The sequence below is a fragment of the Pan paniscus genome, chromosome 6 (assembly GCF_029289425.2).
Source record: "Pan paniscus chromosome 6, NHGRI_mPanPan1-v2.0_pri, whole genome shotgun sequence".
NCBI classification, from domain to species: domain Eukaryota; kingdom Metazoa; phylum Chordata; class Mammalia; order Primates; family Hominidae; genus Pan; species Pan paniscus.
The window spans coordinates 171,382,188-171,409,498 of NC_073255.2; the positions used below are offsets into that span (position 1 = coordinate 171,382,188).

Sequence of the window (27,311 nt, forward strand, 5' to 3'; positions counted from 1 at the left end):
GTCTCAGGCTTCACCCAGGCTACCTAACGGGCATCTGCACTTTAACAAGTTCCCTAGGTGGTTCCTGTACACATTGAAATCTGCAACATGCTGGGACTGCAGAGAGCCTGGGCTGGGAGTCGTGAGCTCCACCCGGCTGTTTTTATGACAGCTGGCAAAACACGCTAAGGCACATTGAGGACTCAGCGAGGCAGGTTCCTGGGCCTCTGTTAGGCTAAGTTTGAAGTTGTTCCATCACCGCCTCCCTCTGCCTTCTTTGCCATTTCCATCCATGATGGCACTACCCTAACTAGTGATGAGAAGCAGTCTTTGGAGTTCCTCTTCTCTCCTGTCCCTCATGGCTAATTTCCCTGCTCAGACTTCTGCCTCTGGCTCTCTTTCCTTCTGTGCACACTGACTTTTTTCCCTCTCCTGTGCCGAGCTGGAGGGTAGGACCCTCTGCTGCAGCACTGGGTCATTCTCAGGATAAAGTCTTGGTCTATCTGGGCGAACAGATCACTTCCAGCTCGATTCATACATAGTGACTCTTGCTTGAATAGCAAGATTTGCCCCAAATCAGAGCTTTAATCCTATATAAATGGAACAAATAATCACTTCCAGATCTCCAGGGAATCTGCTCACCCTTCATAAGTTTACTAGACAGTTTCAGAATTTTGGAATTGAATGTAAGAATTATGAAGGGAGCTGCCTTCAACACGTGGGGATGATAGATTAAAGGATTATGAACTTAGCAGTGGAGGTGAAGAAGGGTGTAGTGTAGCGGTTGGGGTCACAGGGCTACTTCTAGATGCCAGGTGGCAGCCCGTTTCTTGCCCAGGTGGTAGGGTAGTTGTGCATCTCTGTTTTGTGTACTTTTCAATGTTTGTTATCTCACAATAGAAGAGGTTTAAAAGACTATTTTGTGAGAGATCAAGTTTTAAGTGCTTTTTGCCCCCATCATTGGCTTGGCTAGGTTAGAACAAAATGTGATAATTGTATTTCGTTTTTTTCTTTTCTTTCCTTCCCTTCTTTCTCTCCCTCTCTCTCTCTCGTTCTCCCTCCCTCGCTCTTTCTTTTTATAGGAATGGAAAACAAACTCTATTCCTATAAGCTTCTCTATTTCTCCTTTTTTTCCAAAATGATCATTGTATAATGGACGGCCTGTACTGAGCCTGTGTGTCAGGTAATGTGGTTAACTTAACATTCATTACAGCATGTCATCACCACAAAGGCCTCATGCGGCTGGTGCTATTTTTTTTTCCATTTTGCAGACAAGGTTTAGAGAGATTGAATCACCTGCTTAGACCCACACACCCAGTAAGTGTTGGAATCCGGATTGATGCTGTAATGACCATTATCCAGATCCTTATCACCGTTTGGGGAAATTGTCTGAAAATCCCTCTGGGTTATTTAGAGTCAAGCTTTCATCTGGGTCTTCAGAAAGTTGTAGTGGAGCCATCTGCACCACGACACACCTGAAGACATTTCAGGACTAACCTGGATGAAAAGGGAACTGACTTTTAGCTAGGATAGGACAAAAGGGCATAATCATAAAATTAATTCACTTTCCTTCCTTTCTTTTGAAAACTTTTCTAAACTGTGTATCCTCCCAGATATTCCCTGGCAAAGAAGACCCCAGCAAAGCCTTGGTTTGGAGAAACTGGACCGTGTGGGGCAGGTGAAGGTGGTCTGGGGATAAGAGAATATGATGGTTGCTGAGTGTGGTGTAATTCCAGCTACTCAGGAGTTGGGAGGATTGTTTGAACCTGGGAGTGTGAGGCCAGCCTGGGCAACATGGCAAGGTCTCATCTCTTAAAAAAAAAATACATGTGTGATGGGCTTTTCTTTTGCTTTTCAGTCTCTTTTCGGCAAAGTGAAAGAAGCAGTGAAGGTGGCCATTGATGCAGAATATCGCCACATTGACTGTGCCTATTTCTATGAGAATCAACATGAGGTGGGAGAAGCCATCCAAGAGAAGATCCAAGAGAAGACTGTGAAGCGGGAGGACCTGTTCATCGTCAGCAAGGTGCAATGGTGCATTTGGTGGGAGGCCTTCACTTCAAGGCATGCAGAAGTATCTGGATCGGGTTGGCAGCAAGAACTCTGTCAGCCTTTTCTACGGGTACCCCTTTTCATCTCTGCCTTGATAACATCTGTGGATACAATACTATCCATACTCCAAGCCGTTATTGATATTTGAACATGTCGTGGCTGCCCCACATGCCTGCGGGTTGGATTTCCCATAGTGGGCTTGGCTCCCTCTGGGCCTCCCTGTTCCCCATCAGAGGGATCTACCATCTGCCCAGAGGCAGTCACAGGCCAAGGGTGCAGGCAGGGCTTGATATGCAGCCTCCCTCTCAGCACTGTGGTCTCAGCGACTGTGCCCCTGAGGTTCTCAGCCAGGGGGTATTTTGGAAAACAGTAGGAGCACTTTTCTATTATCACATGTGATTTTCTTTATTCAGTCTAGTAAAAGTTGAGGTATACAATGTTATAAAAAAAGAAAAGGATGTTGGGTGTGAGGGGGTTGAGAATCACTGGATCTATATTATATGCAAGTTGCTGAAAAAAAAAAAAACACTAGTTCTGCATACTTGGAAAATGCTTACATCTGGTGGGACAAATAGACCCCACTGTGTAGCAGCCAAGTCTGGATAAAGCCCTTTTAAAGTTATCACTTGGGTCCTGATAGGCTTGATAAGGGACCTATCAGATGGGTCAGATAAAGGGCCATCTATTCCCAAAGGCCTAAGAATGCTTGACATTTAAAAGCTACATGCAATTCCTGCTCTCAGAGAGCCCACAGCTGAGGAAGAGACTGAGACAGGTAAACAAATTTCAAATCTGTGGCCACATTTACTTAAATGATCTGAGACACATATAGAGTACTAGGAGAGTTGAAAAAGTCAATTGCTTTTAAAACTTAAGACATGTCATTGAGGTGCTGAGCCCTGGCGATCTTCCACACTGCATCATGGATCTTAATCAGCTTTGTTATAGATGGCCTGAGCCAGGTTAGATCAGGATGCAAATCAAAAAGCAGGGACAATGAGTATAATGTGGCCCTTCCTTTTCCCAGTATTAATAGCTCATTGCTACACTCTTTGCAGGTGTGGCCCACTTTCTTTGAGAGACCCCTTGTGAGGAAAGCCTTTGAGAAGACCCTCAAGGACCTGAAGCTGAGCTATCTGGACGTCTATCTTATTCACTGGCCACAGGGATTCAAGGTTTGAGTGACTCCCTTTCTCAGCCTCTAGTTTCTGAGCTGTTGCAGGAATTCAGGGACCCCCAACAGAGGGACTGGCTGAAGTCATGGCAGAAGAACATAAATTGTGAAGAATTCATGGACATTTCTTAATTCCCCACATTAATATTTTTATAATTTCTTATGCCTGTCTTTACTGCAATCTCTGAACATAAATTGTGAAGATTTCATGAACATTTATCACTTCCCCAATCAGTACTTTTGTGATTTCCTATGCCTGTCTTTACTTAAATCTCTTAATCCCATCATCTTCGTAAGCTGAGGACGAATGTCGCCTCAGGACCCTGTGATGATTGCGTTAACTGCACAAATTGTTTGTAGAGCATGTGTGTTTGAACAATATCAAATCTGGGCACCTTAAGAACAGGATAACAGCAATGTTCAGGGAACAAGGGAGATAACCTTAAAGTCTGGCTGCCTGTGGGCCAGGCAGCACAGAGCCATATTTCTCTTCTTTCAAAAGCAAATAGGAGAAATATCGCTGAATTCTTTTTCTCGGCAAGGAACAACCCTGAGAAAGAGAATGCGTTCCTAGGGGTAGGCCTCTAAAATGGCTGCTCTGGGGACGGCTGTCTTTTACAGTTGTAGATAAGGGATGAAATAAGCCCCGGACTCCTGTTGTGCTCCCAGGCTTATTAGGATGACGAAATTCCCACCTAATAAATTTTGGTCAGACTGATTGTGTGCTCTCAAACCCTGTCTCCTGATAAGATGTTATCAATGACCATGCATGCCCGAAACTTCATTAGCAATTTTAATTTTGCCCCGGTCCTGTGATCTCGCCCTGCCTCCATTTGCCTTGTGATATTTTATTACCTTGTAAAGTAGGTCATCTCTGTGATCCACACCCTATTTGTATACTCCCTCCCCTTTTGAAAATCACTAATAAAAACTTGCTGGTTTTGTAGCTTGAGGGCATCATGGAACCTGCCGACATGTGATGTCTCCCCTGGACACCCAGCTTTAAAAATTTCTCTCTTTGTAATCTTTCCCTTTATTTCTCAGACCAGCCAACACTTAGGGAAATAGAAAAGAACCTACATGAAATAATGATGAATTATCAGGGGTGGATTCACCCAATACTGAGCAGGTGCCAGAAAGTAGTAGCTGCACCAGGGCTGCAGAGTGGTGTGGACTGGAGCAGGAGAGCTTGCACTTCATAATTGGGAATGGCAGGTGGTCAGGAAGAGATCTTGGAGCAGAAAGATGCTGGCTGGAAGGGAGGCTAAGGCCATCTGCGCTGCTGAGGTGCTCACATGCCTGGGTTATCTTGCAGTTATGTCTGAGAGAAGCCATGATTTCTGGCAGCCCAGACAAGTTGTAACTGCCATATCACCTTTGTCTAGATTCCACGCCCTGGGGTTGCCCTCCCAGGAAACCTCTTGGGTTATTCTTCCATAACTGTATTCCAGGGCTTAATTATTTTATTAAGCAAAGCACTCCCGGGAGTGGCATCTTGGAGAAAAGCCCAAGTATGGTGATGCTGGAAGGAAGCCAGTAGTGATCCCAGCACCCATTGCCTGGGGCTCTGCTCTTACCTGCTCCTGAGGGGTGGGAGAGACAAATTTCCAGCTCTCTCCCCTCCTGACCAACTGGAGTGATGATGGCCTGCCACCCCTAATTCCACGCCTCTTCTAGAGGCTGCAAGTATAGAAGTTGGCCAATATCTTCTCCAGAAAACCACAGCTTGGATATCTAATCCTTATCCAGTGATATTGAAATGAAAGTTTGCCCTTGGGTGTGTATAGGATGTAGGTGTGTGAGGTTAATGTCCATGGTGATAATGGTGGCTTCTGGAATGTACTAACAGAGGATCTTAAAGTCAATCCAGTAGTTTCTAAAAATATAGGGATTAATATGCTACAGTAGATATAGAGATTTTATTTAAACTCACATTCTTGTAGTACGTACTCCAGAGCTTGAAAAAGTAGTATGCAGATGTGGTATTTAGCAAGAGTCAGGATCCTGAAACCTTGTTGAACAGAACCAAGTGTCCTGATGCAGATTCCAGTAAACTTTTCATTCTGTATTTACAGACTGGGGATGACTTTTTCCCCAAAGATGATAAAGGTAATATGATCAGTGGAAAAGGAACGTTCTTGGATGCCTGGGAGGTAGGTTCCAGCTTTGTCTAAGTGTGCTGGGAGAGAAATCCTCAGTTATCCATGAGATTCCCATTGATATGAAAGAGGCCGTGTGCCTGATGCTTTCTAATTTCATCATTGTGATTCTCTAGCTCTTCTAATATCTTCCTCATCACCTTTGGCTTTTGGGTGCATCTGATACTATTTATATTTCAAGGCTACTACTGAGTCTTCAAATAAGACTGGAAATACAATGTACCCCACTTTGGGGGTTACACATGCTGTTCTCAAACCAGGGCGAGGCATTTGGAACAGGGGGTTTGGGCCTGGGTTTGCTTATAGCAGCTGAGTAACCTAGGGTCAGTTTTGTAACTCTTGTAGGGCTCAGTTTTCTCTTTAAAAAAAAAAAAGGTCTTATAATACATACTACTAATATATATCTTTCGGGGTGTGATAAAACTTAAGATGGTTTACGTGCCAGGAACATCAGTCATAAAGCCCATTTAATCATCTAACCCTAGGAGACAGGGTTAACATCCCCATTTATAAATAATGACATTTGAAACCTAGATTGGTAGGTGACTTGCCCAGGTCACGTCACAATGTGTGTGGCAGAGCTGGGATTAGACCCAGACTCATCTGAATCGCAAGTCCAACCACCAAAACCATCAGCATGGTGCTTGGTAAGCAGTGAACACACATCCGGAAATCAGGGAACCTTGTAATCCTAGCACTTTGGGAAGCCGAGGTGGGAGGATCATGAGGTCAGAAGTTCGAGACCAGTCTGGCTAGAAGAGTAAAACGCTGTCTCTACTAAAAATACAAAAAATTAGCCGGGTGTGGTGGTGTGTGCCTGGAATGTAAGCTACTTGGAAGGCTGAGGCAGGAGAATTGTGTGAACTTGGGAGGTGGAGGTTGCATTGAGCCAAGATTGCACCATTGCACTCCAGCCCAGGCGTCAGTGCAAGACACCGTCTTGAAGAAAAAAAAAAAAGAAAAAAGAAATCAGGGAGCCTGAGTGCCCTGCTTCTCAGATCAAACCATGACCTGTTTCACATCATTTCATACTGAAAATGAATTAAGGGATGAATGTTTTCTCTGGCCATTTTTTATTATACCATTATGTCCTTTTGCGAATGCTAATAGAGAACAAATTGGAGAAATAAGATATAAATGAACAGTGGCATATGACTCCAAGAGTTAATCATGTTATCTTGGCAGCTGTCTGTGTAGGGGTGCATGTAGTTGCGAGTTTGTATTGTGTTTTACAGGGGAAAATATATTAAGCCTCACCTTTCTGAAATGCTTACAATTGACATGATTCAATTAAATGTAGTTTTTTCTGTGTATTGTTTGTTCAAAAGCATTAATCCACAAGCACAGCATTCTTTTTTTGATACAGATTCTCACTCTGTCACACAAGCTAGAGTGCAGTGACACCATCTTGGCTCACTACAACCTCCCTCTACCAAGTAAAAACCAGTCTCCTGCCTTGGCCTTCCAAGTAGCTGGGACTACATGTGCATGCCACCACACATGGATAATTTTTATATTTTTAGTAGAGATGAGGTTTCACCATGTTGGCCAGGCTGGTCTCAAACTCCTGACCTCAAGGGATCCACCCGTCTCAGCCTCCCAAAGTGTTCAGATTACAGGCGTGAGCTATAGCACCAGGCTGTTTGCATTACATTTGATCTGTGTTTTTGCCTTAGCTCCTATGATGATATTAAGTATGGCAAGTATGTCAATGTACCCTGCTTCTCACAGTGCTATGTTTTCTTAATGAACATGAGGATGACTGCTAAAGAAAACATTTGAAAGGCATGAAAAGATATCATTGATCAAGTTCAGAGGCTCTGATTTGAAACGAGCATGCTCGAATACGTAAGCATTGGATGTTTATGTAGACCCACAACCAGTTCAGTAGAAACCTCATTGACTACCCTGAAGCAGAGGGGAGGAAAAAAGTATAAAGAAGTTAAGTTTTAATACGGGAAAACTAACCTGACCTATGATGCACAAAAGCTTTTAAATTATCTAATTGCTCAATCAGAAGTTTTCGGGAAACTTATGATTTCATAGCTTCCAAACTCTACTTCCCAATTTGAATAACGTAATCTATGCTAGTGGTTCTCAACGTTGGCTGGGCATTAGAATCACCTGAGGAATTTAAAAACCCCAATGTCTAGGCTACAACTCAGACAAAATCAGTAAGAGACTCTGGGGGATGAAATCCAGGAATCAGTCATTTTTCTTTTTTAATTTAGAGAGAGTCTTGCTCTGTTGCCCAGAGTAGAGTACAATGGCATGATCATAGCTCAGTGCAGCCTTGGACTCCGGGGCTCAAGTAAACCTCCGAAGTAGCTGGGATCAGAGGCACACGTCACCGCATCCAGCTAATTAAAACAAAATTTTTTTTAGTAGAGACAGAGTCTTGCTATGTTGCCGAGGATGGACTCGAACATCTGGCCTTAAGCAATCCTCCTGTCTCAGCCTCCCAAAGTGCTGAGATTAGTTATGAGGCACTGCATCCCGTCAGTACTTTTCAAAGCTCACTAGTGATTCCAAATTGCAGCCAAAATTGAGAAGGGCTGCATAAAGTGTTCCCTGAACATGTCATGCTCATCCCTGCCTCTGAGCTTTGCTCCTGCCTTCCTGCCTTCCTGTGTCATATGCTCATGTTTTTCCCCTCTTTTCTCTCTCTCGGGGTTTTTGTTTGTTTGTTTGTTTGTTTTTTGAGGCCCAGCTTATACTCTACCTGAAAGGACTCCCCTGACAACTGCGGGCTGTGTGAATCTCTTCCTTCTCTGCCCTTTCTGACTCTGTCTATGCCACTGTCATGTTATCTGAGGCAGCCTCAGTGTCATGATTGATGGCTCCATAGAAGGGAACTCTAGCACTTTAATTGGACTGTAAGAATCCCAGAAGAAGGAAGCACATTGTATACTTTTACATCCTGACAACTTCTGGGCAGGATCTAGAACATGTAATAGATGGCTACTAAATACATGTTGCATTGGAGGCTGCTGCTAACATATATGATATCTTTGGGCAAGTTTGGAAAATGCCCAATATAGGCTAAAAATTATACAAAGCTTCCCTTCCTTGGGGGTCCATGCAGTTTCTGTACCAGGAAGCATGGCTGGATATGCAAACAGTGGGTCAGGTTTTAGCCCCACACAACTCCGTGGCCGGGTGCCCCTGCTAGGGCGTAATTTATATGCATGACCTTCTTGCAAACCAAGCCATGGTTGGTGTGGGAGACAGTGACTCAGGACCCACATGTGAGGCTTCTCCGTATGCTGCAGCCTCTTCCTGACTAACACAGCTTGCCCAGGTTTGGGTGTACAATGTACACACTCAACAGTAGCTCCCTGCTATCATTTGGATTCATTAAAAATTAAATCATCTCATAAGCTTACAAATGTTGATTTTTATTTATTTTTTTCATGATAAAACTTTCATATTTCCATGGTGTATGGAACTATAATTGTTTATGTGTTTCTTTACGTGTAAGGTGAGAGTGGCAAGAACATAAAATCTGTACCTGTTAGTCTTAGATTTTCTTGGACTGGGGAGGGGCAGTAGGGCTGGAACCAATCACTGATGGGCACCCAGGCCCTGGACTGAAATTTCCTGTGAATGCTTTGGCTAACTCTGTTGCAGTGGATCGTTTAGCAATTTCTGCCCCAGGGAGGACTAAGGGAAGCCAGGGTCCCTGTAGTCCCTCTGGAGCTGCCCATAAGGTATTCCTTTCTATGATAGGCCATGGAGGAGCTGGTGGATGAGGGGCTGGTGAAAGCCCTTGGGGTCTCCAATTTCAACCACTCCCAGATCGAGAGGCTCTTGAACAAACGTGGACTGAAATATAAACCAGTGACTAACCAGGTAAATTCTATTCAGTTTAAGGGTAAGGGTCCTGCCCTATTACTTCTTAAACATTGCGGGGGGAATGTTCAATGCTATGCCCTGAGTCTTATCTCAGGGGTCAGTGATCAGGACACTTTGGGGAGGTGTGAGGCTGATCTCATGGGTGATTTAGCAAGAATCTCAGTGCGCACTTGTTTGGCCTTTGCTTGGCGGACTTTTTTTGTGTGTAGAACTCCCTAGGAACAACGCAAAACAGAGCCGGCTTTCCCTGTGATGAGGATTGTTTGCTGTTGCAGGTTGAGTGTCACCCATACCTCACGCAGGAGAAACTGATCCAGTACTGCCACTCCAAGGGCATCACCGTTACGGCCTACAGCCCCCTGGGCTCTCCGGATAGACCTTGGTGAGGCTTCGAAGTGGTGGGTCTTTCTCTTGATAATCTTAAAAACATCATTTTATAATTGGTAAATGTTGGTATGGGTCCATAAGTTACTGGAAAGAAAAATGTGTGTAAGGTAACACGTTTGGTACACCCAAATGGGATGACAGTGGGAAAAAATGGGAATTAAACAACAGCAACAACAAGGGCGACATGCTTGATCCTCTGGGAATATTTCCAGTTCAGCCACCCAAGGGTGAACCAGGCTTGCAAAATGCTGAGGCTTCAGAGCCCGGGGAAAGGACCCAAGTTTCCAGGTCCTCCTGCCTGTCTCCCAAATGGAGAGGCTCTGATGATCAGTCTTGAGACCCTCATTGGAGTGGTATCCATCTGTACATGGTAGCCATGGTGATTATTCACATCAGCATCTTTCTGCCCGTAGGGCCAAACCAGAGGACCCTTCCCTGCTGGAGGATCCCAAGATTAAGGAGATTGCTGCAAAGCACAAAAAAACCACAGCCCAGGTACCATATTTTTATTTTTCTTGTTATCCAACCACGCATGCTTCCAGTCTCATGTTTCATTTCTCGTGTTGTCCTCAACTGACTCCTTAAAGGGGAAGAACACAGGAGCTGAAGCCCTCTAAAGTATTTCCTTTGAAGTCTGTTGGAACCTCTAGGAAACACAAGAGCTGTCACTGAAGCAAAGATAGCTTCTGTCTCACAGCTTCCTGTCAAGCCCTACAGCCCAGTGGCAAAGCATGGCTTTGGAGTCTAGGGATATGGATGCAGATGCCAACTCTACCTCTGATCAGCCTTATGACCCCCAAGCTACTTTCTTTATTCCTAAAAAAGGAAGATCACAGGGTTGTCTCTAAGGTGAAGGGAGAGAAAGAGGTGGGGGTCTGGCACAAGTCTAATAGCTGTGAAGGGCTCAGTAATTATTAGCGATTGTACCTGAAGCCACAGTGAGCTGCAGAGATGTTTCATTCTTCCTTTCCATAAAAGGAGGGGTCCTTGTAGCTGAGTGGAAACATGATGTCCCCTTTCTGCACAGGTTCTGATCCGTTTCCATATCCAGAGGAATGTGACAGTGATCCCCAAGTCTATGACACCAGCACACATTGTTGAGAACATTCAGGTAAGATTCCGGCTGGTCAGGCCTGGTATTCCTCAGTGGAGTGGGGGACAGGCAGACCTTCTCACTAGGCTTCTCACCTCATCCCTGCACTGTCTTTGGCCCCCTCCCTTCCCACCACCCTATCATTTTCCAGCCCAGGGAGCTAGGCTCGGTAGAGCTGAGGTGAATGACCCATGGGCTAAGGACATCCTGGGGGCAGTGCCTGGTGAAGCCCTATCAGGTCTGAGCACAGTTGTGCCTCACACCACTGAGAAGACCCTCAGTTGCCCCTGAGCAGCTAGGCCCTGGGCCATACACAAGAGCAGACTGTCCTGGCCTCCCTGCTCACCTCCCAGCAGCAGAGGAGGTGTGAACTGTCCTTGGAGAAGTGTCCTCTAGAAGCACCTGTCATGGAGCACAGGGCCTGTGCACGCCTGGGGTTTAGTGCCTGTGAGCCTGGTCTCCCTCCCCCCAGAACACTGAGCACTACAAATACTGTGGTCTTTGTGTAGGACCTAATTTAGAGAAAAATTTGTATCCCTTGGACAGAATGGGAAAAACTCCTATGGCCAGTTTGTGCTGTGAATGTGAGCTCCCTCCCTGCTAGAATGGCCGGTAGTCTCCAGCCACAGCAGTAACAGCCTTACCGATAATGTATTGGAACTCTTTCCTTTCTAGGTCTTTGACTTTAAATTGAGTGATGAGGAGATGGCAACCATACTCAGCTTCAACAGAAACTGGAGGGCCTTTGACTTCAAGGAGTAAGTGGCATGGAGTTAACTAGAAGAATTGCCAGGAGTTTTTCTAAACTGGTAGAGGGTTAGTTGGAAGAATTAGAAGGTTGTTGGGACTACTTGTGTCTTCAAATACTATTTTGGGGCAGTTTTGAAAGTTAAAATTTGGGTACCTGGGAATCACTGTAAGGGACACATCTCTAATTGCTGCTTATTGTCTGAACTTCTGGATGTAGAGCTAGAATTGTAAGAGAAGGTGTGTTATCAATAGGCAGGAGGCAGAACATTTATTTATTCATTCATTCAGTCAATATCTAGTGGTCATCTGTGTGCCAGGCATTTTCTAGGTGCTTGGGTTATCATACTGTACAAAGCTGCTGCCTCCACAGGCTTAGGGAGGGAGGGAAGAAGAGACAACAGAAATAAATCAACTCAAAATATTGATGTCAGACAGCAACAAATGCTAGACAGAAAAGTAAAGTAGGGCAAAGTGGACAGGAAGTGGTAGGTGGTAGTGGGACTGATCCTTTATACGGGTTGGGTCAAGGGAAGCTTTGCTGTGAGGGATATGCCATATGTATATTTGGGGGAAGAGCATTCTTGGCAGTGATAACAGCAGGTGCAAAGTCCCTGAGGTGGGATTGTGTTTAGAACATTCAAGCAAGAAGGCCAGTGAGGCTGGATTAAATCATCTCCAAATGCCTCTTAAAGGAGGTGGTGCTAACTTTACTTTAAATCTCAGATAAGTTGTTGAAAAAAAATCTTTCACTCTGGCTAGGCGGGAATTCTAAATCATCTCTTTAGAATCAATACTTTCTGATTAATGTGTCTAATTACATATATCAAATAGAGTTGTCTGGCATTTATTACTGCGAGGTCTGCAATTCAATGGCAATTTGAATTTCTTCCAATATTTGTGTAGCCAAAAATGATTTTTCAGCTTTTAAAAATGATTTCAGTATCTCAAGCGTTGCTTGCATGTCATGATATTCCATATCTATCCTGCCCACCCTCAGTATCATAGCAGCCTTTCCTCATCTTACAACGGCTTAGTTTCATCCATGCTTAACAAAGTAGCAGCTATTTAGAGTAAAAAGGAAGGGTGAACATAAAATGTGACTCTCCCCCAAACTAAAACACTTACTTTCCTATGAGCATCATTTCCGGTGTAGGCAATGGGTTGGTGGACTCAGAAGTAAATCCACCTGGCCTCAAATCCAACTCTAACACTGATTTCTTCGCTGTGTGACATTGGGCAAATTTCTTAGTTTTTCTAAGTTGGTTTCTTTACCTATAAAGTAGGATGATAATACTAATCGCAGCTAACATCCATTGAACCTTAGCTTAGAATGTGCCAGGGTCCTGAGCCCTTTTCCGGTGGTATTATGTCATTTAATACTCATAACAATCCCCAAGCTGTCAATTCTGCTGTTGTTTCCTACCTCATGATGTTGTGAGAGTGGATTGGGACAAGACTTGTCAGTCGCCTCGCCTGACACCAGGCTTACTGTGAGTTGTCATTACGAGTTTATTCTGCTGCCCTGCTCACTGTCTGCCCTCCTTCCTAGCAAAACCCTCATATCGATTTGAGGGAAGGTCAAGGTGTAAGCACCCTTTTTGTGTTCGTGCAGGGAGGAGGCTGAGAGACCACAAATACCACAGAGTCCACCAGAGAAGAATACCTTCTCAGCGAGAGTTGTTGCTTTGATGGAACACAGTTTCTTTTTTTTTTTCTCTCTCTCTTTAGATTCTCTCATTTGGAGGACTTTCCCTTCGATGCAGAATATTGAGGTTGAATCTCCTGGTGAGATTACACAGGGGATTCTCTTTCTTCGCTGAAGTGTCACTGTCTCCACTCAAGAACTATTTTAGCCAAGCTTATCTGAGATCACAGTGAACTTTGTCCTGTTGTAGACCAGAATGGAGGTGCTGTTTTAGACATGTATTTCTGTGTGTTCAACTAGGATCAGAATATCACAGAAAAGCATGGCCTGAATAAGCGAATGACAATTTTTTCCACTTATCTGATCTGATCAAATGTTTGTTAAGCACCAGAAACTCTGCCAACACTGAGGATGTAAAGATAAATAATAAAAAATAATGACTGTAACCAACATGTATTGAGAGTGTACTATGCGCCAACACAATTTGAAGTGTTTTCCTGTGGGTGAATTCACTGAATCCTCAAAATAACCCCTTTGGGGTAGGTACTTTTAACATCTTCTTATTCACATTTCCTGGAAGAGGAAATAGAGATGCAGGGAGGGAGGAGGACCTTGCTCAAGGCCACCCAGGTAGTAAGTGACTGAACCAAGTTTCAAAGGCAGGCAGGCTCTGGGATCCAGCTCACAGCAATCGATGGTCATCCCTTCCTCCTGAGTCTTTTCCTGCCACCTCTCCTCCTTGCCTTTCTCCACTCATTCCCTATCATGCTCTCCCACCTTGCCTTCAATACACCATCGTGCCAAAGAGTCAATGGCAGAACCTGCAAACTCCACAAAGATGCTAGTGTTCATTGAGAGAGGTGCAGCATTTCCTTGGGAAGTAGGGTGGAAAAACAATAAAGATACTTACTATTGCCATTAATCTGGAACATTTCTGTTTGTCCTATAATAATTGCTTCTTATGAAATATTCCAACTATATAGAAATATACAGGAAATAAACTAATGAGCATCTGGCCGCCAACATTATAATGTTAACAATTGCTAGCCGGGTATTGTGCTGTAGTCCCAGCTACTCTGGAGGCTGAGGTGGGAGGGACACTTGAACCTGGGAGGTGGAGGTTGCAGTGAGCCAAGATTGCACCACTGCACACCAGCCTGGGTGACAGAGAGTGACTGTCTGGAAAAAAAAAAAATGCTAACCTTTTGCCATATTGGCTCCAAATCTTTAAAAAAAATTAGGAAATTAGGGGTTACCAATGTAGTCGAGGACCACTTTGTGCCTCTCCCCATCCCCATTCCCCTGACTCCCTCTCAAGAGGCAAATGCCTATCCTAAATTGGTGAGTCCCCGCATCCTCTGATTGGGGCTGGGGGTACATCTAATTCCCAAGCTTCCTTGCTATGTTATGACTTCCCCTGGGTTTGCTCAGTGAGAGGTACAGTTAGGAGCTTGAAGGGCTGGAGAAGGGAAGAGCCAGGCATTTCTCTCTCCCTCTCTCCCTGTCTCTTGACCTTGAGTGGCATCTCCAGTAGAAGCCACATTCCTCTGTGGGCTCAGCTTTTTCCCAGGCAGCCTCCACCTTGATTCTATCTCCTACCAGACAAAGCTTCTGGGATGAGGAAGCAGCACTCTTTCTTTGTCCTTCTTCCTTAGGAGAAGGGATCTCTTCCTGCTGCTGCTAAACTAGTTGCCTCATCTTCTCCTTTCAATAGCCCAGCTCTTCCATCACATGTAACTGATCACCTATTATAACCAAGTATTTGAATCAAATATCCAGTATTTAAAAATCTTAGTGTAGTTTCTTTTCTCCTGGCTGGACCTTTCACTGGTATACTTCCCAACCACATTTTTGTATTTTTAGTATATGTGTACACATCCATACACAATGTCATAGACTGGGTGCTTTTAAAATGTATATAAAATGTATACAATTGATACACAGGAAGCAATTTCAACCCAGATCCCAGTGATATCTCTTTAGTGAGCACTTTGTGAAAGTTTTCTTCTTCACGTGACTGTGATTATGATTTGCTTCATAAAAAGCTTAGGTTTGGGGATAAAATGGTTGGGTTTCTATTATGTGGCTTTTTCTTGCTTTGTTTCACTTGTATTTAACCAAACAGAGGTAAATTTAAAAAATTAATGTGGAGAAATTCTGTGTTTTAAAAAGCAGCTTCTTAGTTATTCTGTTTTTTATCTTTGTAGAGGAGTCTTGCTCTGTTTCCCAGGCTGGAGTGGAGTGCAGTGGCATGAGTGTAGTTCACTGCAAACTTTAACTACTGATGCTCAAATGATCCTCCTGCCACAGCCTCCTGAGTATCTGGGACTACTAATTATGTCCTGCTAATTATTTTTTGTAGAGACAGGATCTTGTAATGTTGCTATGTTGTCCAGGCTGGTCTCGAACTCCTGGTCTCAATGATCCTCCCACCTCTGCCTTTCAAAGTGCTGGAATCACAAGCATGGGCCACCTCACACAGCCAGTTATCTGATTATATTTTCAGCATTTATATCTCAAGTAATGAGAACCTTGCAGGCCTTGGGGTCCTCAATGTCACAACTGTAAGAAATACAATGAATCCATCCTAAAATTTGTTCACAATTTTGTCTCAATTGTTCAGAAATAAAGCCACCATCATCATCAACTAAACCAAAGCTGCCATTAAGGGGAGAGAATCTAAGATATATACTACAGGTGTGTGTTAAATAACTCTTATGATAATGTAGGGAACTTGCCTTATGAAGAGAAAAGAAGGGGAATAACCACAGAAGGGAAGATGGTAAGTAAGGTCAGTGTGGAAAAGGAAGGGAGTTTGTCCTGGGAAGTAGGGAGGCAAGGAGTGAAGCTCTTGTGTTTCAAGTATTCTCTCTACTCATTGTCTAAGAGAGGGCTGGAAAAATGGGTTGCAACTAGCATGGAGATTCTGGAATCACTGTGACCATCCTGCCGGGCCCAGGTAGTTCAGAGGGCTAGACTTGCCCTTTTGTATTTAAGTGAGATCTGGCAAATGCTGGGCAGATGATGCCAAACTATAACTGGGACCTAAAGGGATTTGGATCTCCCAGCCAGATCCCTTAATGCCTGACTGTCCAGGGCTGCTCCAGTCATTTCAACAACCTTGCAACAACTCTGCACTTTACGTGATTACAAATTTGGACCCAGCCAGTCCTGGTGGTTCACACCTGTAATCCCAGCACTTTGGGAGGCCGAGGCAGGAGGATCGCTTGAGGCCAGGAATTCGAGACCAGCCTGGGCAACATAGTGAGACTGTTGCTATATGAAATATTAAATTAACAAATTTGCATTATTGTGAGATTTAACTACTTATTGCATTATTGTGAGATTTAACTGTACATTAGAGTTAAAAATGTACAGATGAGAGAGGCTTCTGTAGAAAATAGTTTTCAGTAAAATTTGAAAGACCCTGAAGAGTGAAGATTGTTGGAAATAACCTTTTTTTTTTTTTTTTTTTTTTGCTTTAATGTGTGTGCATGACTATAGACATGTAAATTCTGAACATAAAAATATGCAAAAATTAACCAGCAGTGGTGGCTCACGTCTATAATCCCAGCACTTTGGGAGGCCAAGGAGGGTGGATCACTTGAGGTCAGGAGTTTGAGACCAGCCTGGCCAACATGGTGAAACCCTGCCTCTAATAAAAATACAAAAATTAGCTGGGTGTGGTGGCACATGCCTCAGGAGGCTGAGGCACGAAAATCGCTTTATCTCAGGAGGCAGAGGTTGCAGGGAGCCGGGATTGTGCCATTGCACTCCTGCCTGGGCGACAGAGTGGGACTCCGTCTCAAAACAAAAACAAAAACAAACAAACTAATAGGAGATAAACAAACTTGAACAAAACCATTTGGCAATTTTCATATAATCAAAAGAGCTTATTCATATCAATAAGAAAATTCTAAGATGCCAAAAAGAAAATTGGTACATAAAAATTGACCAGTACATGACATGAAAAATTGTACTGACTAGTAATAAGAATGCAAATTAAAATAAGTTTTTTTCACTATCAAACCAACAAAACTTAGAAATAAAAGGAAAATATATCTAGAAAGATATGAATATTAACAGGGTTTTTTTCTATATTGTATGGCAACAGGTTTTTTTGTTATTCTTTTACATAATTTTCAAAATTTCCACAATACGAAATGCACTTTTACAATCAAGACAGGCATTAAGGATTTAGAAAATAGCAGAGATTTAGCTCAATTAGTTATTTTATACATCCACTGGGAAAACCAAATGGAAGAGACACTTTTACTTGAAACTATTCTCATTTAACAAGCCTTTCAATTTTAGAAAATACATATTCTGAATGTACAATGCAGTGGAATTTGATTACATTTAATTTTAAACTCTACCTAGTTCATTTGTTTTTCCTCATTTGTTGTCAGTGTTTTCCCAGAAATTTCATGAAAGTTTTGCACCCTTAAAATCTTATAGTGTTGCCTTCCAGCACTTTTGTTGGTTGAAAAATATCAACCCCCAGATAAGTTAGGGAGAGTTGGTGGGGACCACGAGAACCTTGAACATTACTAAAAAAATTACACAAGAGAGGTGCTTGTGCCCCAGGGCTTTTGCCCTTGCTATTCTCATTGCCTGGGATCTTCTGCCCTCCGATATTAGAATAATTCTCTGACTTGTATTTTTAATTTCTTTGCTGATTTATCATCTTCTAAGGGAGGCCTTTCTTCATCACCCTATTTAAAATTAACCCATCTCCTCTGATACTTCCTCTTGCCCTTCTGTGTTTTCTTCTTCTCCTTAGCATTTATCAATATGTTATGTATTTTAAATATTTACTGTTTGCTTGCTTACCCTGTTTCTACCCACTGGAATGTAAGCTCTATGGGAGAAGGGATTCTCAATAATATCTGTTGAATAAATGGACAGATGGAATGGATGGAACAATGGATGGATGAATGGATGGATGGAGGGAGGGTGGCATGGATGGATGGATGGAAACATGAAGGAAGGATGGAAGGATGGATGAAAGGAAAGAAGGATGGATGGAAGGATGAATGGAAGGAAGGATGGGTAGAAGGATAGAGGGATTGGGGATGGATGGATGAAATGATGGATGGATAGAAGGGTGGTTGGAAGGATGGATAGATGGAGGGAGGGAGGCATGGATAAATGGATGGAAGCAGGGAAGGATGGATGGATGGATGGATGGATGGATGGATGGAAGGATGGATGGATGGAAGGATAGTTGGAAGGATAGATGGATGGGAAGTGTTTTTACTCCAATTTTACTTTCTAACTCCAATTTCAGATTTTAAAAAAAACTGAAGCTAGATTTCTTAATTGTTACAACCCATAATGCCTACTCACATAATCTGAAGTAATTTCATGAACTCTACTGCTAGTCATAAATTGCAAAGACTATATAACATCCTTGAACTGGAACTGAGATAATCATTTTGGAGTCAGGGATGATATGTGGAGAATGTCAATCTTTAATTCATGATTGAAGTTTTACTTCTGTTCTCATTGAAGTCTAATAGTGAGAGGTAAAATAGGAATTGAGGCACCACTAATATTCTCTCCTTTCAATTCTGTTTGTTCTACTCCATGGTAGAAAATGGTGCATTGCTCTTATTAGCAATTCCTTCCTAAGTGTGGGTTGAATATGGCTTGCATATAGTCCCAGGATCTGCTTTCTACTAGGACACAGCATTCAGAAGTCCTGAGAAGCAGTGAGCAGAGAACAGCCATGGTACTGCTATCCATGAACCAAGGGATGCTGACAGCTCAAGTGAAAAGCAGGGGTAAAGGCAGCCTATATGTCAGACTCCTGGGGTATAGTTAAAGGCTGTCTTGATTGGAAAAAAACTATACCCTAGTGCTTCAACCTTGGGATAATCCTGAAGACTAAAAAAAATAATGGTTCCTCTATATTTACTGATAAGCAGAATTCACAACCTTGCTTTCTTCCTATGAATAGCAATATTCTCATTATTCTAGTTTTTATTTCTCCATTAGTGTCTATATTAGTTTTCCTGGTGAGAGACAGGACTAGCTGGATTTCCTAGGCCGACTAAGAATTCCTAAGCCTAGCTGGGGAAGGTGATTGCACCCACCTTTAAACATGGGGCTTGTAACTCAGCTCACACCCAACAAATCAGGTAGTAAAGAGGGCTCACTAAAATACAAATTAGGCTAAAAGCAGGAGGTAAAGAAATAGTCAAATCATATATCACCTGAGACCACAGTGGGAGGGACAATGATCGGGGTATAAACCCAGGCATTCGAGCAGGGAGTGGCAACCCACTTTGGGTCCCCTCCCATTGTATGGGAGCTCTGTTTTCACTCTATTAAATCTTGCAACTGCACACTCTTCTGGTCCGTGTTTGTTCTGGCTCAAGCTGAGCTTTCACTCACCATCCACTGCTGAACGCCACAGTCGCAGACCCGCCATTGAATTCCACCTCTCTGGATCAGGCAGGGCGTCTGCTGCATTTCTGATCCAGCGAGGCGCCCATTGCCACTCCCATTTGGGCTAGAGCTCACCATTCTTCCTGCGTGGCTAAGTGCCCAGGTTTGTCCTAATCGAGCTGAACACCAGTTGCTGGGTTCCACAGCTCTCTTCCATGACCCACGGCTTCTAATAGAGCTATAACACTCACCACATGGCCAAAGGTTCCACTCCTTGGAATCTGTGAGGCCAAGAATCCCAGGTCAGAGAACAAAAGGCTTGCTGCCATCTTGGGAGTGGCTGCCACCATCTTGGGAGTGGCTGCCACCATCTTGGGAGTTCTAAGAACAAAGACCCACCCGTAACATTTGGTGGCCTGTACAGGGATTCTCTAAAGCAGTGACTAATATCGGGCCACTTTTGCTTGCTGTTCTGTCCTATCCTTCCTTAGAATTGGAGGAAAATACCTGGAACCTGTCGGTCGGTTAAAAATGATTAGCATGGCTGCTGGACTAAAGACTCAGGTGTGAGGCTTCCTGGGAAAAGGCTTGCTAACAGCTCCCAACCCTTCTGGGTTGGGAGCGTTGGTCTGCCTGGAACCAGCTACCGCTTTCACAATTTTCCTGGGGAAGCCGAGGGTCGACTAGAGGCAGAAAGCTGTCGTCCTGAACTCCCGGCATTGGCCGGTCAAGATCATGGCACAGTCAAAAGTCTCTACTCAAAAGTCATCCATGCGTGTGCCCCTACCTCTCCTTCTGACCCATACCTCCCGGGTCCCAACCATTACTTTCTTGAAAGCGTAGCGCCAAAATTCTCCTTACCTCTGAATCTACTTCCTCCGATCCCTGCCTCCTAGGTACTAATGCTTCAGACTTTCACTTCCTCTCCCAAGTATTAGAGCAAGTTGTATCTCCAAAGGGATCTAAGGAAGTTCTACGCTGCAACCTTAGGCATCTAGGCTATGAATCCAGGGAGTCTTATCCCTGGTGTCCCTCCCAATTTAGGCATACAGCTCTTGACATGGGCAGTTATGTGTGACCCATTCCCCACCACCCTTGCTGGGGCCTTAGAACTCATAACCCAGTACTTTAACAACTGGAACTGGGTCTACAACAACATAATAGACCAGAATGAAAACAAATTGAGTAAACGAAAGGGAGGCGCATATTCCTATAGTGGCAAATGCGGGCAAAGAGCGAACATCCTTCCACTGTGTTTCCAAAATCCATCTACAAAGACAGAGAAGAGAGAGACAGAGAGGAGAGAGAGAGAGAGAGAGAGAGAGAGAGAGAGAGACAGAGTGGGGGGGGGGAAGAAGAAGAGAGAGAGGGGGAAAGAAGCAGACAGACAAAGAGGGAGTCAAAGAGAGAAAGAAAGAGAACAATAGAAGTAGTAAAGAAAAAAACAGTGTACCCTATTCCTTTAAAAGCCAGGGTAAATTTAAAATGTATAATTGATAATTGAAGGTCTTCTCCGTGACCCTATAACACACTCCAATACTACCTAATTTTCAGTGCAAACAAGGGCATAGCCTGAAAACACTGAGACCACTGACAACCCATAATGTTCCTATCAAAAATCCTTAACCCAGTAACCCGTGGATGGCCCAAATGCATTCAGTTGGTAGCAGCAACTGCTTTGCTAAAAGTAGAAAAATAACCTTTAGAGGAAACCTCATGGTGAGCACACCTCACCAGTTCAGAGCTATCCTAAGTCAAAAAAAGCAAAAAGGTAGCTTACTAACTCAAAAATCTTAAAGTATGGGGCTATTCTGTTAGAAGAAGGTGATTTAATATTAACCACTGAGAATTCCCTTAACCCAGTAGGTTTCCTAACAGGGGATTTAAATTTTAATTACCATACAAAGGTCCAACAAGACCTAGGAGGAACTCCCTTCAGGATAGGATGATAGATGGTTCCTCCTGGGTGATTGAGAAAAAAATCACAATGGGTATTCAGTAAACTATAGGGAGACTCTTGTGGAAGCAGAGTTGGGATAATTGCCCAATAACTGGTCTGCTCAGCCGTGCAAGCTCTTTGCATTCAGCCAAGCCTTAAAGTACTTAAAGAATCAAAACTCTATCTCAATCCTGACTCAAAAGGTTACTACACCCTCTCTGAAATGAATTTGCATAAGAACAGTTGTTTATGGGAATGCATCTGATGGGGCAGCTGGGTTGTTATGAAATACTCAGGAACCCAGCCCAGCTCTAGGACTCACCCCTGAGCACAAAGGCAATATTGGGCACGCTGGTAAAGGACCACTAGAATCCAGCAGCCTGGACCCCTTTCTTTGTAAGGTCAAGAAAGGTGGGAAAACAGGTGCAGGACTGCCTCATCGGTGAGCATAATTAATCCAATAAGCAGAGGTCCATGGGTGGTTATGCACCCTGGAAAGGTGCTGAGACCAGCTCAGTCATGGAGACCCTAACCCAGCAGCACTAGAGGAATTAAAGACACACACACAGAAATATAGAGTGTGGAGTGGGAAATCAGGGGTCTCACAGCCTTCAGAGCTGAGAGCCTCAAACAGAGATTTACCCACATATTTATTGACAGCCAGCCAGAGATAAGCATTGTTTCTATAGTTTATAGAATAACTAAAAGTATTCCTTACGGGAAACAAAGGGATGGGCCAAAATAAAGGGATGGGCTCTGGCTAGTTATCTGCAGCAGGAACATGTCCTAAGGCACAGATCGCTCATGCTATTGTTTGTGGTTTAAGAACACCTTACTTGGTTTTCTGCCCCGGGCAGGCCAGGTGTTCTTTACCCTCATTCCGGTAAACCCACAGCCTTCAGTGTGGGCACCATGGCCATCATAAACATGTCACAGTACTGCAGAGATTTTGTTTATGGCCAGTTTTGGGGCCAGTTTATAGCCAGATTTGGGGGCCTCTTCCCAACAGAAAGGAATAAGCATTAGGACCATAGAGGATGCTCTAGGACTAATGCTCATTGGAAAATGACTAGGGGTGCTGGCATCCCTACATTCTTTTTTCAGAAATGTTCCCCCCAAGGCAAAAATGCCCCTAAGATGTATTCTGGATAATTTGACCTAGTCAGAGTGTATGTACTTTTTTCCCTCTCAGACTTGAAGCAAATTAAAATAGACCTAGGTAAATTCTCAGATAACCCTGACGGCTATATTGATGTTTTACAAGGGTTAGGACAATCCTTTGATCTGACATGGAGAGATATAATGTTACTGCTAGATCAGACACTAACCCCAAACAAGAGAAGTGCCACCATAACTGCAGCGCAAGAGTTTGGCAATCTCTGGTTTCTCAGCCAGGTCAATGATAGGATGACAACAGAGGAAAGAGAACAATTCCCCACAGGCCACCAGGCAGTTCCCAGTGTAGACCCTCACTGGGACGCAGAATAAGAACATGGAGAATGTTGCCACAGACATTTGCTAACTTGCGTGCTAGAAGGACTAAGGAAAACTAGGAAGAGGCCTGTGAATTATTCAATGATGTCCACTATAACACAGGAAAAGGAAGAAAATCCTACTGCCTTTCTGGAGAGACTATGGGAGGCATTGAGGAAGCATACCTCTCTGTCACCTGACTCTATTGAAGGCCAACTAATCTTAAAGGATAAGTTTATCACTTATTCAGCTGCAGACATTAGAAAAGACTTCAAAAGCCTGCCTTAGGCCCAGAGCAAAACTAAGAAACCCTATTGAACTTGGCAACCTCGGTTTTTTATAATAGAGATCAGGAGGAGCAGGCAGAACTGGACAAACAGGATAAGAAAAAGGCCACCACTTTAGTCATGGCCCTCAGGCAAGCAGACCTTGGAGGCTCTGGAACAGGGAAAGGCTGGGCAAATTGAATGCTTAATAGGGCTTGCTTCCAGTGAGGCTTACAATTACACTTTAAATAAGATTGTCTGAATAGAAATAAGCCACCCCCTTGTCCATGCCCCTTATATCAAGGGAATCACTGGAAGGCCCACTGCCCCAGGGGATGAAGGTCCTCTGAGTCAGAAGCCACTAACCAGATGATCCAGCAGCAGGACTGAGGGTGCCTGGGGCAAGTGCCAGCCCATGACATCACTCTCATAGAGACCCGGGTATGCTTGATCATTGAAGGCCAGGAGGTTAACTGTCCCCTGGACACTGGCACAGCCTTCTCAGTCATACTCTTCTGTCCTGGACAACTGTCCTCCAGTTCTGTCACTGTCCGAGGGGTCCTAAGACAGGCAGTCACTAGATACTTCTCCCAGCCACTAGGCTGTGACTGGGGAACTTTACTCTTTTCACATGGCTTTCTAATTATGCCTGAAAGCCCCATTCCTTTGTTAGGGAGAGACATCCTAGCAAAAGTAGGTGCCATTATACACTAGAATTAGGAGAAGGAAAAAGGGTGAACATATATACAGACTCTGAGTATGCTTACCTAGTCCTCCATGCCCACGCACTAATATGGAGAGAAAGGGAATTCCCAACTTCCAAGGGAACACCTATCAAACATCAGGAAGCCATTAGGAGATTATTATTGGCTGTACAGAAACCTAAAGAGGTGGCAGTCTTACACTGCTGGGGTCATCAGAAAGGAAAGGAAAGGGAAATAGAAGGGAACTGCCAAGTGGATATTGAAGCCAAAAGAGCTGCAAGGTGGGACCCTCCATTAGAAATGCTTATAGAAGGACCCCTAGTATGGGGTAATCCTCTCCAGGAAACCAAGCCCCAGTACTCAGCAGAATAAATAGAAGGGGGAACCTCACAAGGACATAGTTTCCTCCCCTCAGGATGTCTAGCCACTGAAGAAGGAAAAATACTTTTGCCTGCAGCTAACCAATGTGAATTACTTAAAACCCTTCACCAGACCTTTCACTTAGGCATTGATAGCACCCATCAGATGGCCATATCATTATTTACTGGACCAGGCCTTTTCAAAACTATGAAGCAGATAGTCAGGGCCTGTGAAATGTGCCAAAGAAACAATCCCCTGCCTTATCGCCAAGCTCCTTCAGGAGAACAAAGGACAGGCCATTACCCAGGAGAAGACTGGCAGCTAGGTTTTACCCACACGCCCAAATCTCAGAGATTTCAGTATCTACTAGTCTGGGTAGATTCTTTCACTGGTTGGGCGGAGGCCTTCCCTTGTAGGACAGAAAAGTCCCAAGAGGTAATAAAGGCACTAATTCATGAAATAATTCCTAGATTTGGACTTCCCCGAGGCTTACAGAGTGACAATGGCCCTGCTTTCAAGGCTGCAGTAACCCAGGGACTATCCCAGGTGTTAGGCATACAATATCACTTACACTGCCCCTGGAGGTCACAATTCTCAGGAAAAGTCAAGAAAATGAACGAAACACTCAAACAACATCTAAAAAAGCTAACCCAAGAAACCCACCTTGCATGGCCTGCTCTGTTGCCTATAGCCTTACTAAGAATCCTAAACTCTCCCCAAAAAGTGGGACTTAGCCATATGAGATGCTGTATGGACCTTCCTAACCAATGACCTTGTGCTCGACTGAGAGATGGCCAACTTAGTTGCAGGCATCACCTCCTTAGACAAATATCAACAAGTTCTTAAAACATTACAAGGAGCCTGTCCCTGAGAGGAGGGAAAGGAACTATTCCACCCTGGTGACATGGTATTAGTCAAGTCCCTTCTCGCTTATTCCCTGTCCCTAGACACATCCTGGGAAGGACCCTACCCAGTCATTTTATGTACCTCAACCATGGTTAAAGTGGCTGGAGTGGAGTCTTGGATACATCACACTTGAGTCAAACCCTGGATAGTGCCAAAGGAACCCGAAAATCCAGGAGACAACACTAGCTATTCCTGTGAACCTCTAGAGGATCTGTGCCTGCTCTTCAAGTGACAACTGTGAGGAAAGTAACTGAATCATAGATCCCCATGGCCCTCCCTTTTCATATTTTTCTCTTTACTGTTCTCTTATCCCCTTTTACTCTCACTGCACCTCCTCTATGCCACTGTACTACCAGTAGCTCCCCTTACCAAGAGCTTCTGTGGAGAATGCGGCTTCCTGGAAATATCAATGCCCCATCATATAGGAGTTTTTCTAAAGGAAACCCCACTTTCACTGCCGACACCCATATGTCCCTGCACTTCAGGCCTACATTTCAATCCCTGTACCTTTAACTTCCTTGTTAAGTTTGTCTCTTCCAGAATCAAAGCTGTAAAACTACAAATGGTTCTTCAAATGGAGCACCAGATGCAGTGCATGACTAAGATCTACCGTGGACCCCTGGACTGGCGAGCTAGCCCATGCTCCGATGTTAATGACATTGAAGGCACCCCTCCCGAGGAAATCTCAACTGCACAACCCCTGCTACACCCCAATTCAGCAGGAAGCAGTTAGAGCAGTCGTCAGCCAGCCTCCCCAACAGCACTTGGGTTTTCCTGTTGAGAGTGGGGACTGAGAGACAGAACTAGCTGGATTTCCTAGGCTGACTAAGAATTCCTAAGCCTAGCTGGGGAAGGTGATTGCACCCACCTTTAAACATGGGGCTTGTAACTCAGCTCACACCCAACAAATCAAGTAGTAAAAAGGGCTCACTAAAATACAAATTAGGCTAAAAGCAGGAGATAAAGAAATAGTCAAATCATATATCACCTGAGACCACAGTGGGAGGGACAATGATCGGGGTATAAACCCAGGCATTCGAGCAGGGAGTGGCAACCCGCTTTGGGTCCCCTCCCATTGTATGGGAGCTCTGTTTTCACTCTATTAAATCTTGCAACTGCACACTCTTCTGGTCCATGTTTGTTCTGGCTCAATCTGAGCTTTTGCTCACTGTCCACCACTGCTGAATGCCACTGTCGCAGACCCTCCATTGACTTCCACCTCTCTGGGTCCAGCAGGGGGTCTGCTGCATTTCTGATCCAATGAGGCACCCATTGCCGCTCCCATTCGGGCTAGAGGCTCGCCATTGTTCCTGTGTGGCTAAGTGTCTGGGTTCATCCTAATCAAGCCGAATACTAGTCACTGGGTTCCACGGTTCTCTTCCATGACCCACGGCTTCTAATAGAGCTATAACACTCACCACATGGCCCAAAGTTCCATTCCTTGGAATCTGTGAGACCAAGAACCCCAGGTCAGAGAACAAAAGGCTTGCTGCCATCTTGGGCATGGCTGCCACCATCTTGGGAGCAGCCCACCACCATCTTGGGAGCTCTAGGAACAAAGACCCACCCCATAACACTAGCATGGCTGTAGCAAATTACCACAATCTTAAAACACCAGAAATTTATTCCTGCATAATTCTGGAGGCCAGTAATCCAAAATTTACATGTCATCAGGGCTATACTCCCTCTGAAGGGTCCAGGAACGAATCCTTCTCGCCTCTTCCTAGCATCTGGTGGTTGCTGGCAATTCTTGGGGTTCCTTGGCTTGTAGCTGCCTCCCTCTGATTTCTGCCTCTGCCTTCACATGACCTTCTTATGAGGACACAAGTCATTGGATTTATGATCCACCTTAATTCAGAATGCCCTCATCTTAATTTAACTAACTCCATCTGCAAAGACTCTATATTCAAATAAGGTCACAATCTGAGGTTCTGAGTGGACATGGACTTTGGGGGGACATGATTCCACCCAATATAGGGTCTGACACATTGTCCTGCTTGTAGCTGAATGCTCAATATTTATGAGTATATACTTAGGGACTTTTGTTTATTTGTTTGTTTGTTGAGACAAAATCTCACTCTATTGCCCAGGCTGGAGTGCAGTGGCATGATCTCGGCTCACTGCAACGTCAGCCTTCTGAGTTCAAGCCATTCTCCTGCCTCAGCCTCCTGAGTAG

General features: G+C 44.2%; 1 protein-coding gene across 3 annotated transcripts in view; it reads left to right on the plus strand.

Moving 5' to 3' along the window:
- Window positions 1–13,540, plus strand: part of LOC100967410 (aldo-keto reductase family 1 member B15) — a 30,711-nt gene extending 17,171 nt beyond the window's left edge. For 2 of the 3 annotated variants that reach the window (XM_055115252.3, XM_034965027.3), the window contains 9 exons: window positions 1,838–2,005; window positions 3,090–3,206; window positions 5,281–5,358; window positions 9,094–9,216; window positions 9,495–9,601; window positions 10,020–10,101; window positions 10,634–10,717; window positions 11,375–11,457; window positions 13,178–13,540. In XM_055115252.3, coding sequence (XP_054971227.1) covers window positions 1,838–2,005; window positions 3,090–3,206; window positions 5,281–5,358; window positions 9,094–9,216; window positions 9,495–9,601; window positions 10,020–10,101; window positions 10,634–10,717; window positions 11,375–11,457; window positions 13,178–13,220 — 885 coding nt within the window. In that variant the 3' untranslated portion in view covers window positions 13,221–13,540. Of the gene's footprint in view, window positions 1–1,837; window positions 2,006–3,089; window positions 4,276–5,280; window positions 5,359–9,093; window positions 9,217–9,494; window positions 9,602–10,019; window positions 10,102–10,633; window positions 10,718–11,374; window positions 11,458–13,177 lie in introns of those variants that run through there. The other variant, XM_057302765.2, reaches the window with a different exon arrangement.
- The last annotated feature ends 13,771 nt before the right edge of the window (window positions 13,541–27,311 follow it).